The sequence below is a fragment of the Pterocles gutturalis genome, unplaced genomic scaffold (assembly GCF_000699245.1).
Source record: "Pterocles gutturalis isolate BGI_N339 unplaced genomic scaffold, ASM69924v1 scaffold962, whole genome shotgun sequence".
Lineage (NCBI taxonomy): Eukaryota > Metazoa > Chordata > Aves > Pterocliformes > Pteroclidae > Pterocles > Pterocles gutturalis.
The window spans coordinates 15,808-37,876 of NW_010112303.1; the positions used below are offsets into that span (position 1 = coordinate 15,808).

General features: G+C 40.3%; 1 protein-coding gene across 1 annotated transcript; it reads right to left on the reverse strand.

Moving 5' to 3' along the window:
• Nucleotides 1–1,427: 1,427 nt before the first annotated feature.
• LOC104462130 (kalirin-like) lies at nt 1,428–21,546 on the reverse strand (the record flags this gene model as incomplete). The annotated part of the gene is made up of 14 exons (XM_010073968.1): nt 1,428–1,530; nt 2,885–3,027; nt 3,717–3,818; nt 4,236–4,426; nt 6,192–6,303; nt 7,224–7,316; nt 11,629–11,718; nt 13,426–13,495; nt 14,993–15,102; nt 16,036–16,102; nt 16,850–16,968; nt 18,012–18,194; nt 20,743–20,865; nt 21,431–21,546. Coding segments are annotated over 14 exons (1,622 nt in total), but the record flags the coding sequence as incomplete, so codon positions are not given.
• Between the last annotated feature and the right edge of the window lie 523 nt (nt 21,547–22,069).

Genomic DNA, 22,069 nt, shown 5'->3' on the forward strand with positions numbered 1-22,069 from the left:
ACTATGGATCTTGTATGCAGCTACAGCAGGCAATATGGAGCACCTTACCTAGACCTTGTCTGTCTACCATAATTCATGCAACTGAGTCAATGGGCTTGGGGCAAATGAGCAAAGCTGATATGAATGCTTAAAATTAGGCATGAGCTCAAGTACTCTGCTAAATCAGGACGTTTCTCAGGAATGATAAATGTGAAAAACATGGAAAAGCAGGGTGAGTCCATATGGATTGAAGACATAAGAAATTACTTGTTCAGCATCAGGCAAAGTATTTGCATACATTACAGTGGTCTTTGGACTGTGAGAATAAATACTTTTCTAATGCCCATTATTGGTCAAAAAAAGCAAAAGCATGGAAACATGCCTTTAAGATAAATATAACAGGTGCTCTTATAAAGGTAATTTATTTGCAATTAACTCCTATTTCTGAGTTCAGTTTTCAAAATAACCTCTGCACTGAACTTTACTTGTTAACTTTACAATCATAAACTTGAACTCTGATTTTGTGAAGACACCCTTCTACCTTGTGTAACTGGCAGCATAATTAAAGCACAGCCAAACAGATAGATCCAGAATGGTTCTACAGAATTCACCCTTTTGCAAGTTACAGATGGTTTAAAAAAACAACACATGAAAAGAACATGGACCATTCTCTCGGTGGATATGACAAACCTCACCAGCGAAGCTAAGGTAAATTGTTATTAACAGCCCAACTGCTAATTCAGTTTTAACAACCACCAACTGCTAATTCAGCTGAAGACCGCAGCTGGAGGTATCAGGGTGACAAATTCAAGTCAGGCATGCTAGAGGAGCTGGGAATCTGGACTCAGAGCATCTGATACACAAAACGACGAGTACATACGTGCCAACAGTGTGCAGCATTCCAACAGAATCTAGTGTGTCTTGGGGTCATCCATATGCTCCACCATATGTCCATGAGGAGAGGGGTCCAGAATCACAGTCTCTGGAAAGGGTAGGTCTCCCAGGCTCTCAAGATACCAGCCAGGATCCCAATTTTGCTGTATTAATTGGTGTGTAAGCACCTGTATTCCCTCCAAGAAACTAGTGATGTTAGCTCTGAGGGCAAATATGGAACATAATCAACTGCTTGCTGATTCAGAAGCTGGCTTCCCCAGAGCACATTCTACTAGGGAAGAAAAAGTTGCTCTGGGCTGTGTTTCTTCAGAGCCAATCCAACCTCTGTGCATTAACTACAAAGGCGCTGCAGCAACAGAGGTGTTACCATGTAAAACAGCAATACTGATGAGCAGCTAGAAACAGACTGGATTTTAATAGCCTAGCATAGGGGAATACAAGTTCCAGCACACTCAGTAGATGACAGGTTTCTTTATTATGCCTTGTATTCTGTTCTTCAGTTACATTTTTCTGGGGACAATTAACTGCAGTGTATTCTTACATTTCAGTCCTACCTTATCGCTGTCCACTGTGTTCTGTGATGTCCTGGATGCAATGGAAATGGTGTCGGGTTGACTGCTGCCATCTCCTTGGCTATCTGCATCATCTACTCCCTCTCTGCAAAAGTCATAACAGGGAAACAACGCTCACTTAACACATCGCCTTGGAATGTGCACAACTTTATAGGTGGATTTGAGAAGTGCCAAGTCAGTGTGCCAGAGCTGGTTTAGTGCTAAAATTACCTCACTGATGTTGTTATGTAGCTTGCAATTTGAAATGATGTCACCCTCAGCCATAGGGTTGGGATTAGCACATAATCGCAACATTTGGTGCTGGAAACAGGATGGCAGTTGCCTGCATATTTACAGCATGGAAGACTCTGGCGTTCAGAAATAGCTCGGTAATGAGGGTGTTGGGCAGAAATTTTCCTTCAGTTTGATTTCTGCCTTAACCAAAACCATTCATCCCAGACTACAAGTGACACTGAAAGAAGTCACACAGTCTTGTCTCACAGGAACCACAGTTTCAGGAATTTAATACTAGGCCATAAAAATGATATCTAAACAAACACAAATAAAGACAGTGTACAGTTCTACAAGTCTACCTCTATGAGTCTGCTAACAGAATGTATTTTCTTCCCTTCTGCTATATAGATATAGTTCTCCTACATTTTTATGGGTCTTTCAAAATAAACATTTAAATAATACAAAATACATAATCAAGGAAAAAAAATTAAGATCCTCATTCTGTATTAGAAAATTTTTGTATTGGTGCATGTCCCCGGGAAGAAATGTCTGGATCTCTGCCTTGCTACAGATCTCTTGGGTGACCTTGCCACTCATGATTTGGATGCCTCTATAATACAGCCTGAAGTAAGAGAGTGATAAAACTTAATGAAAAAAACGAAGATGCTCAAATTACAGGTGACTTTTGGGAGTGCCAGCATGACAGCAAATTAAAAATTTATTATCTATAATTTCTACTTAATCCAGGATTCAAAGAAGTTGCCCCCCCCAAAAAAAATATTACTTCACAGGCTGGAATGAGTTTGTATTTGATGATGAAACACAAATTCTCCACTAGTAATATATCATCATGACCAGCTGTGATTTTCATTATCGAACAATTCAAAATGCCAAACAGCGAAAAAAAAAATTAGCTAATACTCAAATGTGAGAAAGTAAATTCTACTTTGGGAAAGAAACATAACCTTGGACTCTGAAAAATCTTTACTGCTAATTTCTCTCCACTACTTTGGAGCACTAAAATAAAAGGCCTCTGTATGTATATAATAGAAAAGCTTTCTAGCTACTTTTGCCAAGACAACATGTAAAAACCAAAGATGACTAAAATCGCTTTTGACTACAGTAAGAAAAAGTAAGTGAATCCAGTAAAAATTCCACAGACACTACACTGCTGTTGGTTGAGAAAACACTAGTGATTTCACATTGTATGGAGTTACTGGGATTACCTTCTACTGTTGTTTCGCTGCTTTGCTGGTGTCTTGGGGAGCTGAATTGGCTCTTTCAGAGCTCCTTTCAGATGGATAATTCTTTCTTGAATGACTTCTCGGATATTTTTGATCCATTCCTGTTTTGTTTCAATACTGGATGCCTAACGTTCCACAAGGCAGAAAGACAGAGACTTTATCGTATTCCCAGCATGCAGAAGAATAGTGGCTGGCTGATGAAAATGCATGATTAACTGTTTCTCCTCTCTGCTGTATTGTTTTAGCTGCTGGAGTACCTGGTAACCCCAGGAGAACTGAAGGTATTTTTACCAGACGTACTTGGCAAGCAACAGCAAAGCAGCTAAGCTCTGGATAAATATGTTTAACGCTAGCAATACAGCACACTCTGTGGAGGGGAAATAGGTTATCAGTGCACAGCTGGGATTTCCTCAGACAAAATAACTATAACATGAATTCTTTGTTAGAAACTCACTTGATGGAAATAGCTGTCAGCTCTGGAGGTTTGAGGAATAGGCTGATTGTCGATAAACCCAATGGAAAATGACTAAGAGAATTACACCCCCCAGCCAAACACCCTGAGATGCACCCCATGTGCAGCTGCTCAACCCAGGTTGCAAAAGCAGATGCAATTTCAGCAAGGCTGCACAGCTGCACTGTCTTGATTCATACTCAGATCTTAAGAGTTGAATTGCTCCTGATGCAGGCATGACCCTGCTGACAGACACGGAAGCCATGCAAATACAAGGAGGGAAGAAACTGACCTTTCATTTAGTCCTCCCAAGGCCTCAACTAGCAGCTCTATAGGCAAAGAGAACAAGCGGAAAAGACTTACTTTCAGCACTGTTTTATTGTCTGAGGATGGTGTTCGTCCAGACCACAAGGCAAATTTACAGGGATCTCCTTCAACGTGTTCGGTCACTCCCAGTTCTGAGGTCTAGTGTGGAGGAGAGATGATGAGAGATTTCATATATATGTGAAGCCTCGTGAATCCAGAAAACTTTACACTTGTAGGGAGAAGCGGGGAGGCAGGGATGGATAAGGGAGTAAGGTCTTGCCTCTGCTTTGCTACACACAAATAAAAGAAATGGAAAACCAGCAGTGGATGGCAGGAAAGTGAATGGCTTGAGTGATCCTCCTTGAATTTCCCACCCACCCTTCACATTTCACTATCTTAAATGTCTCCAGACTCACTGTGAGCTTCTAGGTGAGCCCTGCAGGGCCCAGAGCCAGCCCTTCCAGGTGGCATAAGTACCCCCAACCCAGCAGAGGAACATGTGAGCCACCCCCCAAACTCCACTTCTACCTACAAGAAACACATCACCCAGAATATTTCCTTTGCAGCCACACCTACCAGTAACTTGTTCTTGTAAACATATTTTGTGTGTCCTGAAGAATCTTTGATCTCTTTGCTAAACACCAAAGAGATTTCAAAGAGAAACAAATGCCTCTCACGGCCTTTCCGAATGAGAGACTTGGGATCCCAGACTTGGAAGGAATCCTGAAGAATCAGCTCTCCCTGGACATCCAGGTTCTCATCAAACCCTAAAACCACAAAAGACATTGGCTTGTATTTACAGGACCAGTAATGCCCAGAAACACAAGAGCAGTAAGAACTTGAAATAAAAGAGCCTTTCTGCTTTTTAATGCATATTCTGACATTAATGAGCACCCATTGACCCAGTGAAAATATTTTTTTTCCCGCTGCAATGGAAGAATTATTTAACCAGAGGCAAATACATCATATGTGCTAAATGAAACTGCTGCTAAGTGTAGTAGTAATTACTTAAAGATAAATATTGTAAGGGTTTCAGTGGCAGTTACCGTACACAGAACTGCAATGCAAGGAATTTTATGCACATCAACGCAAATTCAGAGAAATGTAATGTGGTGTCTGGAAGTGCACCATCATACCACGATACCTTCAAGTATGCTAACCCAACCTTCAAGGGACTGGGAGTCCCCAGCAGTGGCATGAGGGAGCTACATCTACAAGAGTGAGCTGCTATGGTGTCTGAAACAAGCTCTCCAGGAGAAGCTTCTTATCTTCCAAGCTGCATGTCAAAAACCTTCACATGGCTGAGGATCACAGGACTCCCTCCACACAACTGGGAGGCTTGAGGGAAAAGGGTGTCCCTAGTGCAAGGTGCCCTCCAAGCTGCTGTCTCAGTGGCTGCTGTCTCAGCAGCTTGTGGGTCACACTTCTCTCCAGAGCTGTGGACTGCTCCTCCACCAGCACAGCCTGCTGTTGCTCATGTCTGATGGCCCTGAGAGAGAAGCAAGCAGCCCTTGTCCATGCTCCAAATATTCAGGAATAATGTTTTATTCAGAAGACAACTGTCCAAGTGCTTGTCTACCCCAACAAAGTCATCCCTGCTTCTTTATTATTGAGTGGTGCTAGTAATCCCATGGAGCCAGATTATCCAGGTGTTATTTTGGGAAATCTTGCTTTTCACCAGGCACCGCAGTCAAAACCTTCTTTATAGTGTTTCTACATATGCTGGGTCAGTTTGCCCCCCTGCAATTTCAATCACCTGGTCTTAATGTGCTGCTTAGCTACTGGCACCATTTCCTTTTTCATGTCTGTTTCTGTACTCTTCTTGTTTCCTGGTTCTGACTTAAACCAGCCTGGAAATTATTTTCCCAGGTCAAGAAAATATTTGAGACAAAATAAAGCATCTCTTTCCAGAATAAAATTTTTAAATTTCAGAAAAACCTCCACACATCAAAAAGCCAGTAAAAGACTTAACTTTGGGGCAAAGTATTTTCTCCTGTAATTCTAAAGTACTTTTTAATAATACTTTTTTCTTTTTCTTCTCTTTTTTTTAATCTTTGGGATAATTATACTAACATTTTGAAATACAAGCTGTTTTGACTCAGAAAACCGGAACTTTTTCTTTTGAAATGCTGACATGGTATTTAGAAATGTTTTCATCCAATAATAGTTATGTCTGCCAGCAGCTAAACTGATACTGTTTCAGGAGGGGTTTTTTTTTGTTTCATTAAGCAAAAATGTTTTAACCAAATATAGATATATACACACATACACTTATGTACAAATATATACACATAAATACATATATACACACATATAAGATATAAATAAATAAAACCCCAAAACTTCCTAACCAGCTTTAGTCTTCCAAGACTTCTAGAGAAATATCAGAAAGGAGCTAGGAAATATCTGAAAATTATGATCTAGCAACAGTATTGCTACAGTCAACCTGTACTAACTTTCTAAATGAGTTACAAGAAGGCTTCATTTATTGGTGGATCCCTCCCCTGCCCTGGCCACCTGCCCATCTGCTACCTTCCAGCATGCTGACATGCATTGCGTCGTTGGCCTTCTTTGGGACACTGAGCATCACTTCCAGACCATCTTTGAGCTCCCCTTTGCCCTCCTCACAGCAGGTTAGCAGTTCCTAAGAAGCAATGAAGAACATCTATAAACAAACTCTGACCAACATGCTGGCTTTATATTCGATTGTGTTACTTGGTACATCCAACTGCTTCACTAAGAGTGACAGAAGAAAAAACCCACTGTGGATGCTCACAGATAGTGGGGATCAAATGGGAATGACTACAAAACAAGGTGCTCTTGAGTGAGACTGTGCCAGTACCATATCTGGTCTAGCTATTCAGAGTCAGAATCTGTCTCTTTCCTTATCCCTCAGACATTTATTTTTCTCTGGTTTACTAGTTTTGAAGTGAACAGTGGCTGTAGATCTAAAATTCACTTGCTCACAAGACACTGCAAAAACCTGTAACCAACTTACAACAAATCAACAAAAGTTTGGGGTTTTTATGGGAAATGTACATGTTTCATTTGAAAGTCCTTTGCTTCGTAAATGAAGCTTTTCCCTGTTTTTCAAACACAAATGTGTTCGCTTCCCAACAGAATCTAATGCCAGTGAAAGAGTCTCAGTCAAGAGCCAGTGAAATTTCCCAAAGATCATCACTGCTGTCATTGAAGCCTTTAATCAAAATATTACATGTCACAAACTTAGCAATAAGGAAAGTAAACAGTTCTATCATCCCTTCAATTTCCCTTTCCCAGTTCTCGCTTTTTAGGGTTAAATCCACTTGGATAAAAAAACCCAAACAACAGTTGAAACAGGTGATCAGTTTTTTACTGTTTGTTTTTTTCCTTCCTGTGAGCATTTTTCTCTAAAACACCCAACCTGATTTCACACTGTGTTGCCATGATCAGGCCTGGGAAGTAGGAGCAACAGCTGCTTACAGGTCACGAGCAGGTGATGAAGCAGCTCCTTTAAGAGTAAGTGACCTCACTAGACCTGTGAACTGCTCTGCATGAGCTGATTTGGGCAGCTCACTAAGGTACCTTCAGTAGGAGTTGATATTTTGTGATCCTCTGGACAGGCTTTATTAAATAAGAAGAGATAGAGTTGGCCAGACCGTGTCTTTGCTGAATTTCCTAGAAGAGATAAAAAACAGCAGTCAGTCACGAAAACTATTAATCCCTGGCCAAACAACCACTCATAACTAATGTCAGCTCTGGATCTCTGCATTTGTTTGTTTAGTTTTTTCACTCTCTTTAAGCTCACATGCAAATAACTGGTTTCGGAGAGGCTGGCAATAAACTGCAGAGTCCTAAGGCCACTTAAACAGCAGGGGCCCTATGGAAGTAAAGCTCAGCGTATGTTGAGTAAACTACACAGGCTTCAATTTAAATATGACTTAGGTGTCATGTCAACTGGTTTCTCCTAGCTACAAAGGCTGAACGCAGTCTTAACATTCAATTAAAATGGAGTGCCATTAAATTAAATTGCATGTGTAGGGTGTAATTTAGCTGTCTAAACATAAGCATCTCGTGCCATTTGAGAGCCCTGGGAGAGCTGAAATATCCACATGGGAGTAACAGGTTTGACTCAGTGCTGACAGACCTATGCTATTCCAAGGTGGCAGCTGGGGACCAGGAGAAATACCCTTATGATACCTTTCACGGCACTGAATACTTCTGTCACAGGAATCTCAACCAAAATGTCTGTGCTGATCAGTGTGATGTGCTCGTGAACTTCTGGAGACATTGCAGACAGGCACCTGGTGAGGTCTGCAACTGGTTCCAGTGGGAATTAGGAAAAATTCTACAGGACCCTAATGCACATAGCCATCTAAAAGACTTCAAATTCATGCCCTACAGGGGCAGATTCTCTGCTGAAACAGAACAGGTTGGAATTCCATCTCTGCTGGGCCCTGGGCATGACTCCCCTTGGTCCTGGCCATCAGGAAATCCTTGGTTCCTAAGGAAGCAGAGGGGAGGGGGAATGGGACTTATCTCCAGCTATTAGAGGGTAAATTTGAGGCTGTAAAGGGAAGATGTTACAGAAGATGAAGGGGGAAGAACTGCCAAGAATGGAGATTTTCTTTCTGTATACAGTCTAATTTTCTGCGGAGAACTAGGGAGGTTACGGGGTTTTTTTACCTCCAGTGTTTATCTTTATGCTGGGATGAAAAATAGCCACTTTTCACACAATATGCCAACAGATTTTTTTTTTTTTTTTTGTACTAGACAAGATTGTTTTAGAAAAAAAAGTATCTCTGGTGCCATGAACAAGACCAAAAAGGGAAGGGGCTGTGGGGGGTGGTGGTTAATGGAGTTTGCATGAAGCTGAGTCATGGCTGGCTCCAAACAGGGACATTGTCTGCAGCACGTGGCTGGGACTCAGTCAGTAACTGCAGGAGCCAGCAAGACCTCAGCCATGGTTGTGAACTTCCTGGAGCTGCCAGAGTACACTTGTTTTTATAGGATCCAAGTAACGAATTCAGAGCTACTCCTTCCCCTTAGCTCTCAAAATAGCAAGGCATGCTCCCAACAAGATGGCTCCCTTTCTGGCGTTCCTTGCTCTGCAACAACAGAATCCCAGACAAACACCAAAAACATCCTCTGCACAGGGCAGCGCAGGACCCTCAGAGGCCCTTGGATGAACAACATAGAGACAGGAATACTTAGAGACAATTTCATACCATAAGAATTGCTGAATTTAGCACGAAGCAGTGATAAAGTGCCCAGGTTTTGTATCAAACATCTAAAGAGATTCACAGATTAAGATAAGTCATCTACTTGTGTACGGTTGTTTAGTAGGAGGACAAACTGCATCCTGAGTGTACAGACCAACGGGTCGATGACTACACTGATTCATTTAGGTTTTGTAATGCATGACACATCTTTGGTGAGCAATTTCAGAAAAAAAAGTATTACTAAGGAGAAACTAAGACTGTGCTTGCATCTCTGCTAATTTCCTAAGGGACACTCCAGCTCAGCGGAGAAACTGTCCAAGGACCATCTTATCAATGCAGAAACACAATGCTCTGCAAAGTCAATGGGCTTTACCATGTTCCACTCTGTAAATGCTGGTAATCCAAACTGAAGGTGTCCCGTGGCTTCTGGAATATAACAGTTTATCTTTTCCAGGATTTAAAGGAAAAAAAATATTCAAAATAGCAGAAGCATATAGGTGACTGAACCAAACTCTTTGTCCTGAGGACCAAAGCTTACTTAAAAAACAGACACTAAAATGAACCCAATCACCTCAATAACATGCCGATTTCCAGCAGCTGAAGCTGAGGGCTAACACATGTTGGTAATCAAAAATATCTTGCTAGTCTGAAGTATACAGTACTACAAATATTAAAAATTGCTAAATGTGGTAAGCATCACTTATCTTTGAATGAATGAAGAACACAGTTTTAAGTAATGTAGTAATACTCTCAGATGATGAACAAGACAAATACAAAAAGTGAAATAACCAAATTAATGAGTCTACTGCAATTATGAAAGAGTAAGCACATTAGTTCCATTCCCTATGCAATTTCCAGCTAATATAACCATACCAACAACTTTTGTATTTTATAAACAAAGCATGATCTGTAGGGAGGGAAGACAGTAATTTTTACCCCATATTAGCATAATGCTATAGGATAAAATAGGCAAGTTTCACAATTGAGAGTTTTGTGCAAAATTTTCCACCTGTATCAAGTGGCCTAAGAAAATAAACTGCTTTTCTCTACATATACAGCTTCACTTACGTCCCTAGATCATCCCAGCTACAATAGCATCACTAGCAATTCTCTTCACAGTTTCAAACAAGATGTCACTTATCTCACTTTGCTTCTTCTCCTCATTAGCTAACCCTTGCAATGAGTCCTGAAGCTGCAAATTTTCCATGTACTTGAAGGGTTCAGACAGATTACTGGGACTGCTTGTTTTCATCTCAAAGGTGGCTTTCTACAACAGTTTATAGAATTATAGCAATTTGAGGGGTTGCAAACTTGTGGTCTTCAGGCAGGCTTCTTACTAAGGGGTGTTATTCTAGGTAACTCACTCTCATCATCAGGGTGTTTTGGGAAATTCCAGGTTCTGTCTGGAAGAAAAAAAATCCAGCCATTTCCTCTGAATTCCTCAGTCCAGAGTGTCCCCTCTCCTGCCACTGAACCACTGCCAGTCCAAGATCAAGATAAGAAGGATCTACAGGTACTTTGCAATACCTTAGTCACTCAGATTGAGTCACTCCTAGAGGATATTTTTGGGGGGATAGTCAGCTTTCTCTTTTTGCATAGGCATCACTGGGTAGCCCAGCACAATTCCCACCAGTGGAAGGAAAACGTCTCCCCTTGCAAAACAGCAGATGCTGACACGTGAATATTCACTATGAAGCAACATCAGACAGGTTTACATCCCATATACAGAACTGGAATGGAAAAGCTTATCAAGGGAAGCACTTTTAACCTGTGCAAACAACTCCGATAGACATCTAAGGCGGCTCAAACCCACCAGAATCACAAACCAGCACAAACCATTCAACAGGCTCAAGCGCCACCTCCCGGAAAATCCCCTTCAGTTCAACTCTATTTTAGACCATTTGGTAACAAGGCAAAAAATAAGGCAAAAGAAAAAGGTGTTCATCACTTTTCTTCTGGCTCATGTGAGATCTTTCAGTGTCGAGTTTAATTGAAATGCTGTAACCATTGGCACATAAAAAACCCAGAGGAGCTGATTCTTGTCAGCTGCCAACTACATCACAGTTTGGATCCCGCTGAATGGTTACATTTGTAAAAAAATTTTCAGTGCTTTGGAAAATAGGTCTCAGCATTTTTTTCAGAAAGGCAACTAATTAAAGCTATAAGGTAGCAGACAAGCATGGCAAAACAGATGAGGTTCCAAAAATCAGAGGGAAAGCTTAGTTTAAAAGTACTCAAAAACTTTAAAGATCTTTCTCAGCCTACAAAACGGGGATTGGAGCCTGCCAGTGTTTACCACCCCGTGTAGCAGTTGTAAGGGAAATAGTCTAACCGCAGTCAATGGAGTCCCTTACTAGCATGATGAAGCAAATGTTTAATAGGGTGAGTAAAATTTGCGGAACAGGAGAACAGGATCTTGTTCTGGACTTAGGGATTTCAGGTCATAAAATATAATGGGATCTGCTTTTCATTTTACCACTAAAACCAGAAGTAGAAAGTACATCTAAACCAAATCTTTAGAAAGGGTTGGGTCTGAAAAATTCACAAAGATTCCCACAAGAATGTGTGTCTCCCTTAAAAACAACTTGCCACACTGATGAAGATCACACATCGCACCACAGCCTATCAGTTTTCACAGCATGTGATATCTGCAGTGGAATGAAAAACTCAAATGCCAAAGCACAAAAAGGAGCCCGTTGCTCAGATGGAAAGAGGAGGTGTTTCAGCTGCACTATGAGTGCTGAAGGAAAATGGCAACGGCTGCTTACATCAAAGAAAGTCCCTGCATGTTCCAGGATGAGCTGGTTGGAGTCAGGCTTGTTTTTGCAGTAGGTGACATACATCTGAAATTTATCTGCCTGCGAAAACAAACATCAAGGGAAAAGCAAGATAAGCTATTTCTCCGCTCACACAGTCTTTCATTAAGGTTCACTATGATAAATGCAAGTGATAAACGCCCACCTCTCAAAGCAACACAAAAACTGCAAAGTAAGAACAGAAGACTTACAGACAGTTCATACCTTACCTGAGCAGTTCTGAGCGGAATGAGGTCCACCAGGTAGCAGCTATGGGGGGGCTTTCTTTAACACATATCACAGAAGGAAAGCCTAAAACTTTAATCGAACTATAAAATAATTTCTAAGAGGTCTAATTGCGTTACACTGATTGTATCCAAAAGTCTGCAGGTCTCAAAACCCAGTCATGAAGTGTTGGCTCTATCACCTACTTGCGGATAAATCCAGTGTAGAAACTCTGGGCAAGAGACTCACCTAGCTTAGGCTTGAGCCAACATTCTTGACTTGAGACTGGCTCAGATTTGTGACGCCTGGCCCAAACTTGCCTTTCCTACCTTGGTTCAGACTTTAATGGCTCAAACTTTATGTTGTGCTAGGAGTGTTTTGCATTTCATTTCCTAATTTATTTATTTTTAAAAGGAAATTAAAAGCATCTGTGCACTCCTGCCTTAGAACAGTTTTGCATTACTGAACTCTGGTCTCAGGAAGAGGCAGGCAAACAGAAGAGGAGGATGGCCTCCTTTTATTACTATTGCACTTTTTATATCAGGTATCTAAGTAGCAGGACCCTGCAATTGGGCTTGCAGCTTTGTATATATGTCTGTAACCATACACACAGCTCTGCACATGTATTATAGCTGAGATGACATGGTAGTATCTTAAAAGTACCACATAAATTTTGCACAGAATGATAGGTGAATGTACCCATCTTTCACAACTATGTAACCTCTTCTCTGTAAACAATATTTCTGAATCCATTTCATAAACATTTGTATCAGGTTTTTAAATTAAAAGCCCATTTGAAATCATTCAAACATGCTCATTTTTTTTGATAAGTGAAAATTTTCCATAATGACTTTTAAAATACCAATTCCCAGCTTTGAAATATGAATAAAACCATCAGAGAAAACATGAAGATGGCTGATTTGCCTGGAAAATATTTTGAAAAGAGAACAGCTTTCATACTGATAAATTACTGTAGCCAGTTCCTGGAGCCTCCTATGCCCATGAAGACTCTTAGCATCAAGATTTCAAAGTCCTGTTGGAAATTATCCTGGCATTGTGTAATAGAATAAGAGCACAGTGGCTCAGCAATTTGACACTAATTTCTGAAGAAAAATGTTGTTAAAATATGTTGTTCACATCTTTGTAGAAGTCTCATGGCATGACTAGAATTCTCTAAGGAAGATATATTAAGATTTTAAATGTCTGTCCTCCCAGGGTTTCTTCACAAATAAATTAATGTCACCCCTAGATACAGGTTTGATTTAACGAAGTCCTGTTAAACAGGAACCAGCAGAGGTAAAAGCTGTGCTGGTCAGTGCAGGCCAATGAGAGAGGCTCTGGAAAGCCTTCACACCACTTCTCAGGAGGACCTAAGGGAGGGAACCTTTCACCCCAGTAAAGGTGAAGGACAAACCAGTCGTTGTTCCAGATTAGATCCTTACCCCACTTATCACTAAGGACATAACCCTTGCACCAGTTCCCAGCTTGCTTCCGTCTATGCTGGAGGAATTAATTTGAATAAATAATTAAAAGAAGCCTCATTACCCAGGTGACAAAGCAGTGGCCCACATCCTCAGGCAGTTGTTCGTATTTCTCTAGTTCTTTTAGAAAAATGCTGAAAAAAAGAAGACACCAATATAATCAGTTACAGTCAAATACTCAGGAGATGCAGAATGACCAGTGAGTTAATCAGTGCTAATGATCAATACTTGTGTCTTGATTATGAGGCTAATCGAGTGTCCTGCCAGTGGAAAAAGTGTGTCCTTGCCAAGGTATGCTTTGGTTTTTGAGCACAGTCATGTCTGACTCCACTAGAAAGGAAAAGGTAGCAACCTCTAGTAGGGGGACAGTGTATTCAGAACTGCAAAGTAATATTCAAGAACTAGATCATGAATCTTCAAAAAGATCTTGTGCAGTGGTTCAGAAGAAGAACAAAAAGACAAGACCAGAGCTGCCAGCTTTCCATCACCAAACTCAGCACACCGGACAAAAGACAACAATTTGGACAAGTTTGACACTTCATAGGTAAGTAGTAAACTCCCAAAATATAGATTTCATAATCAACTCTCTCCCAACACCTTGTACCATGAGTGACATCTCTGTTTGCAGACAGAGCCCTGTACAATGCCTGGGTGGAAAGAGGAATGTGAAACAGAAGATACAGGAGAAGCAATGGAACATGCTGTTCCCCCGGCCCCTGGGGGATGCCTTAACATCACCAGCCAAAGGAGAAGATTGTGGAGGATGCTGGTGGAGGCAGGGGGGGTGGGACAATTTATTTTAGCATTGCTAGAAGTTTTAGTAGGAAAAGGATTATGTAATATGTAGTTTGAACCTCCTATCCTGATATACTCGGAAGCTGATTGCACAAAAGCATGCATATGGCAGCCTCTGCTGGACCATATTTATGTGTATGTGACGATGCATTTATCTGTGTGAAGCACTGAAAGTCTCCCAGAACTTCAACAGGGAACAGTCTTCTCATTTGTTTTTCAAACCATTTTGGTTTTGATGTGTAACTTGAAGACAGACTTTGAAACTCAGACTGAACTTGTGGGATTCAGCACCCCTAAACGTTAAGTTTATAACTGCTATTGCATTCACATTGCAGCAGGGAAACAATGCCCTCCAAGCTGATCTGATACACACTCACCTTGATAAAAGCAAGTACTGTTAGTTACAGATTAAATACAGAAAGTCTCCAAGAAGTAGTAGGAAAGCTACCTATTGACCCAGCTCATGTCAACTATTCCATTTTTCCCCCCCAATTGTTTTCCAAGAGATTCATGTTTTTTGGCAGGCAAGCTTCCAGACTAGATCCAGTGCTGTGAGATGGAAAGCATGTACAGGACTCCAAAGCATTGGTATAATCTAACTTTAACATTGTTAATCAGCCAAAGGCAAAGTTTAAATCAAGATGCAATTCATTTTTGTAAAAGAAACAAAACAAGAAATCAAACACTCTGTTGCAAAGCTGTATCAGTTACTTTACACTCCTGTGTGCATTGTACTGTAGGCGTTTGCTGCAGACACCACATAGATTAATAGGTATACAACATGCCTTTGGTTTACTTAGTCAGTAAACGTTAACAGAACTGCGAGGAAAACCTACTTGTTATGAAAGTCATATATCTCCTGAATATTGCCAAAGATGACGTGTTCTTTATTAAGGATCCCAGCGGGTATTTCTTCCACTCCACTCGTCATTTCCCAAAGGTAAGTCTGGAAGACACCAGCAATCCTTAGCTTTGTGAATAAATACAGTGAAAAAAGAATAGATCTCCCTCTTTCATTGCCAAAGGCACAGGCTGACAAGGGAACTATGTACTTTGAGATTAAACAAACAAGTTTTTTTAAAAAAAATATGTTCCAGTGTCACAGAAAGCTCTCCAGAGAAATTCAAAGTGCTGACACTTAGAAGTTGTCTGAGGAAAAAGCAGAAACATGCCAACACCACCTGTCTTTGCTGTCCAACTGATGGTGTCCAAAAACTTGCAGGCAGAAACAGTTGAAAGATGAACTGGATTTGCCACTTCAGTAGCATTAGATACATAAAAATATCTTTCAAACTGCAGGAATGTGAAAGCTGATGGATTTCACTGAAATACACTCTGCTTTTTGCCCTGAATATCACAGTCCCCTTCAGGAACACCCTGCTTTAGAGCTAGGCAAAGTACTTGACAGTGCAAATCCAGCTCTTTCTCTAGCATGAGATGATCCAAAGGAATAGATTTGAATTCTTAAGAAAATGCTCCATGACTCAAAAAAAAAAAAAAAAAAAAAAAAAAAGACTAGAAACCAACAAATTTCAGGTCAGCATGCAAATATATTGTTTTTTATTGAGTCCCAGGACATTGCACTCACTCTGCAGGGGTGAGTGCAGCTTTGTAAATAAACGCACACTCAGGTGTCCCAGGAGGTGCATATATTTACAGCCACACGTGGGGAGCACAGAACACGGTGGGAGACAAGCTCCCTCTGCTGCCCACCCAGCTCCCACCACCAGCAAGACACAGCTCTTGGCTAGCCACCAACAGCAGCACCCTCACACAGACTTTTGTCAAAGTCAGCCTTTGCAGTACAGTGAACACCATCACCGCAAAGGTTACCAAGTCTTTCCTGAAAATACTGGAGACTTCTCAGGCTGTAACTTACCTCTAAACATTCATGTAAGTCCCTGACATAAGCTTTTTCTGTCTGAAGCAGTTCAGCCATAATGAATCTGGAAAAAGCAAGCATTTCAGGTGTTTTGGGCATTACAGGCATTTGTACAATGAACAGAACACAAAACATCCTTCTGTTGTCTTCATGAATCAGTGTACTTCCAACCCAACCTTCAGCTGCCTCACTTCACACCTTTCAGCTCCAGGAATGAAATACCACTTCATACTCTAGTCCCTTGTAGGGTTATTTTCTAAATATCTTTTCTGTGTAAAATTCTGTTAAGGTGTATAGCTGCAACCCAGAGCTATTCCTGTAGTAGGAAATATTTCAAGTTCTCTCAGTTCTACACCCACTGAAATTTGAAGCTAAACTTCAAGAGATCTCTTGTGTCACTGAAACCCAGTTAACTCCTCTGGATGTCACTGGAATTTAGATAATACTTAGAAATATAAGTATTTTTATATTATATAAATGTAATTTTTTCCTATTCATTTTACTTTTCACATACAACCAGAAAGAACATGACAATGAGTATCTCCATGACATCAGGGTCTAATCGAAGTGCTTGACTCTCTCCTTTCCCTTTCCAGAAGTAACTTCTGACTAAAACCAAAAGAAATTCAACATGTGCGTTCTGAAATTCTCTGGCCTACAAGTCACTTCTGCCCTACACCCATAGACTTATCTCAATAGCTCTGCAGCTGGAAGGAGTTATAGGACTGTCAGTCAGTTCTGGTCATGCAAATATGATAGAATCACCCTTAGATAATGTGTCATGGCAGACTGTGAGTGTCTGGGGACATACTCTTTCTTTCTGGCCGACTTTCTTTTTTCTTCATTGACTTCATGATTTGCATCTCGCAGCTTTACCTCCCGGTCTGAAAGACTTGCTGGAATAATATCTAGTTCTAGGTCCTTGTTATCCTAAAAAAAAGTGACAGTACAGATTTTAAATTCATTATAATCTTACTGTTGTGCAAAATGCTGCATGTTCATGAGATCAAATGGAAAAGAAGGGACAAAAGTACAATAAAGATATTGATGTCAGAAAGAAGAAAATTCAAAGAGATTTAGAACTACAGTGAGAAGGTGAGAAAGAAGTCTTAAAAAAACACCAACTATGAGATTTCTTTATAGTCATCGCTGTTACTCCTATCTAGGAATAGGTATTGATGACAAATGTCTGAATTTTACCTTACTCCTTGACATCTAAATTAGTTGCCTACTATGTGACTTCATCAATAGTCTGATAAAGCAGGGCACTATGCAGAGACAATCCCAATTTCCAATGGCCTTCTGCCACGGAAAGACCTTTACAGACTGTGGTTAGCAACTCTGTGCAAACCAGAGACCCTAAAAGGAACACTGCATTTAAAGTATCTTGAGGGTGTAAGTGCAGGAATTTATTCCTCTTTCTTTGATACTTAATCTCAAAGGATGATTGACTGAAAGGTTTCTGCCTCTGGCACTCCCACTTAATACTCTGTCCAGGAAAGAGCAGGAGATTCTAATTTTTGTTTCCCTTGTGTTGCCCTATTTCACCTAAAAGAGCTCAGAGATGAGGCTGAGGATCAATTTTTTGGTTAGTTAAAGGATGAGAGAATGGAAACTTACAGTCAAAGCCTGAGCTTGATTCAAAATAACGGTGTGGGAGCAGGATATATGGCTTGTGCTAAATTAACACACTTTTATCACAATAATGTGTTTCTGCTCCTTCCCAGTAGCTGTATGGTCTCCTAGGGAATGATGCAAACTTTTGCTTAGAAAGTCTTTCTGATCTTCACCTGTCTCCTCCTCATATCACTGATCTGCCACAAAAAACCTTTTTCTCTTCAGGAAGAGTTACGCACTTGGCTAGGTTTTAAGTGTTTCTCACGGACACACAATAACCTGCAGCATTCATACCACAGCCTTCACTTCCTCCTGTGACATTCAGCTTTGGTATAAAGGACATGGACTTACAGTACCTCTGTATTGATTCCAAGGGCTTTTTCCAGGGAGTAGCGGTACTTTCCCATCCTGAGAGAGAAGTCACGGTAGTGTTTGTCAACGGTGGTGACCCACTTCCTAATTTCAGTGGCGTGTATATGTCCTTTTTCTACAAAGCTGTCAGCTAGCTGGATGAGGAGCTTCACTTTCTCCTTTGTTTGCTGCCCAAAATATGGTCCTCGGTTATGTTGCATTATTATTATTTCATTTGCTTTTTATTCACACAGCAATCACAAGCAGCTCACAGTTTTTTATACATCATTAAAGAGTGCCTGTACTTCATCTTATACAGGATCAGACGCTTTAAACTTTGCCCAGTAAAACTTTAAAGGAATAACATTTTTATAAGGACACTTATGAAGCTGCAGGAGACAGAAAAAGTCAAGTTTTTGAAACCACACACACAAACATATAAGGAAGACACGTTGGATGTTAGACATGCCTCCTTCCCATAACCAAAACCTTGTTGTGGTGAGCCTCAGAGTAGAAGACAGGATTTCAAAATCACACCTCATAAAATACACCAAGTTACTCTGAATCTATACCTAGGTGGTTCTGCAGACCTGTGCAGGCAGGTCATTAATACACCACATATCTCCCCAGGAAGTGAGTTTGAGTCACTACTACTCTGCTTCAGAAAGAAACAGAATTTAAATCCAAATTCCTGGTCTACTCTAAAATCCCCTGTCAGTATTTTAGTTCCAGTTAGAGCATCACAAACGAAAAGATGCCTGAACTCCAAAACATACACTGAGCCCCCAAACCTTCCAGAGGTTTTTTCTATTCCACTTGGGCTCTGACTGCCCCTTAGTCACTATGTTGAGGAACTTTGTGTAAATCTGGCACAAAAGAGTTAGTTATAAATTTTTGCTCAGATTCCAAATCTGTCACAGGAACTGAAGGTGCCTGGACCCTGTGTTTGAGCCAACTCAAGTACAAAATGCTTATAAAAACTGAGATATCAACTGTACAGGCTGGACTCCAGCTGTAACACACATGTTAATCCTCAAAAGCAAAAGGAGAATCACTAGTATCCCTAGAGGGACTGGCAAGCTGCTTTTCAGAGATAGGGAGAACTTTCCACTCTGCCTGAAGCAAGACATGCTGTCGGGTACTTGACATTATCAGCAATCTGGCCACAAATGGACAAATGCATGTCAGACCAGAAAACATCTTGCAGATTTCAAATACAAAATTAAATTAAAACAATTTCACCAGTGAAATAAATTAACAGATGAATCAGAGGCCATCTTAACAAATTAATTGAGTACTTCAGCAAGGTTAGGTAAGGAGGAGTAAAAATCTGACTTCCTGTCATATTTAAAGGGTGTTTCATTCCCAAAAGCTACTGGGGTTTTTGCTTTCCAAACAACTGGTTTGGCCAGAAGGTTATTGGGATCAGGAAGGCTTTTAGTTGCAGCTTAATTGGGGAATAATATCAGTCTGGGAGTGACATGCATTTACCAGATTGCAGGTGGCAGTGAAAATATTCTAGGTCAGCAGTAGGAAGGTGATTTACTAGAGCCCCAGGGAGCAAGACTAGATGTGTCAATGTAAGGAACAGCCAGTAAAGGAAAATAAGCAACAAGGTATAAAACTCAATCCTAGGCTAAGTCAATAGTAGAAGTAGTTTGGAAACTTCAGGATTAATTGGAATTATTCTGATTAAATTTAAATTATAAACTGGAATAGGGTTTCAGGCAGACTGATTACTGGTGGTTAGAGGCAAGAAGTACTGTTAAAGGACTATTGTATGGGTCTTGTCCGGTTAAATTAACTTCCATCCACTGCCAGTTATCTCCCATTCTCACAAAGATGCAAGCTAAAGAAAAAGGAAGGAGACAAGAAGAACAAAAAGACTGGGAATCAAACCCATGCAAGCATGGACAGCCTAATGAGGAATTTAAGGATTACAGAAGATCAATTTCAGGACACAGTGAAATGAAGCTACATAATACCAAAGCCACCGCCTTGATGCAGTCCAACTTTGCAATTCGGATCCTTATCAGTGACTGTTAATACCCCTGTGGATTCACTGTCTGTGAATTACCTATGGTTTGAATTAATTTGTCTGAAGCATATCCAGTCACCAATTCCTCTGTAAACCCCACCAGATTTCTCAGAACTGCTCCATATGAATTAATAAATTCTTGGTAATGGAGCTTTGTATTAAAAAATGTTCACCCCGGAGTTTACAAACCCATTTATTTAAAGTATTTTGTTGGGATCAGCAGATTATTTCTAATGAGATAAATGATCATCTGTGACCAACCCAGCTGGAATTAATGAAACAAATTGTGGTTGCAATAACAGAAGAAACAAACAGGGAATCCAAGATGACCTTGGATGTGTTCAGATCAGTTAGTTACTCTATACCATTTGTGTATGATTGTTTGAGGATGGAATTAGGGTTTGTCTTAATTAGGTTGCTGTGAACTCCGCATGCAAATGAACTTTATCTTCTGATCAGAACAAAATGCTCCATAACCAGTACAGACCAAGGGACAGAAAACCTCCTTTTTGTGCCCATGTCTTGCTAAAAATTAAAGATCACAGTTCTCAAAAAACATTTATCTTCTGGGCTAGAAATGTCAGGAGGAAAATAAAAAAAAATCAAGAGAATACTATCACAGAGATTTAAGGCATTGAAACAGGATCATAAACATAGACTAAGGCAAATGCCATAATTAGACTAAAGTCACTGTTTACCTTGGCAGGTACTCTGAATTCCCCATATTCCTTTAGGAGTTCCTGAGTTTCTTCTGCTGATTCCCCTGTGGAGTTGTGAGTAGAGAGGTAATATTCGCCTGTTTCTTGGATCCAGTCTAAGGCCTGTGAATGTCAAAAACAACCAAAGGAAAAACAAAACAAACAGTCTTTGTATTTCAAGAATTAATCCTCTGACAAAAAAAAAATATCTCTTAAATAAAGAATATGAAATCCATTGGGACTTAATAGTGTGTACACTAAAATACTTTCTAGAAACACATAAAAAGAAAACAATAATCAAAGCAGGTGGGAGAGGATACAAAAGATGCTGTATGTTTCCTAGGAGAAAAAGGAGTGTAGAACTTATATACAGATAAATCTGTTTTCAGGGAAAGCAGTTTTCTCATTCAAGTAATCGCTCAATAAAACAAGTTTGCTCTTATATTTATTTTCAAACAAATGAAAAAATACAGAAATTAATCTGACCTAGAAAAAACACTGAGTTTTGTTGTTGGGTTTTGAAATTTTCTTAAATGGCTTTAAAAATCTACATTTTGTATGTTTTCAAAAGTTGTTTTTAAATACAACTTGAGATTCCAGCAGGAACCCCACACAGAGGCATTACATGGATATAAGAAATATTTACACACTGCCAGGACAGAAAGACAAAGTGGGGTTTTTACACTACCTGCTTGGCACTGCGCTCAAAGACAACGTATTGTTGGCACTGATCTAATCTCCGCTTCTTCAGGGTCCAGAAGTGAAGGACCCGGTTCTCCCTCTGCAGCAGCTCGCTCAGAATGGCTGTAGGGCAAAGGAAAATGATTAGTGATTCCGTGAGTGCATACAGAAATAAACCATAAAAACTGAATTTATTCACGCTGCCTGGACTGCATTCTGAAGAACAGAACCCCTGAGACTGTACTTCTTAAAAACAAGCATTGTTTTATTCAAAGTGGCTACTTTAAAAAAACAAAACAAAACAAAACTCAACAAAAAAAAGTGCAGTGGCAGGGTTATCTGGTAAAGGAGAAGATGCTATAACAGAGTTTGGGATTTACCCTAGTAAATACACTGGTGTACATTATTTCCAGTCCTTTCATTCTCTTCTGTTGCTTATTTCAGGAGTCTGGTACTGGTTGACAAAGGAGAAGTTGCCGTTTTACTGCCTTGTCTGTTGCTCTGGCCACAGGCTACCGAGCACTTGGCACCAAAGCCTGCTGTCCCATGCAGAGCTCTCATCAGTCCTGAGCCCCCAGTATGACATACCTGGTAAAGTTTTTTGTACAGCTGTGCTGCCTGGTGACCTTCTCCGTGCTCCCTGTGC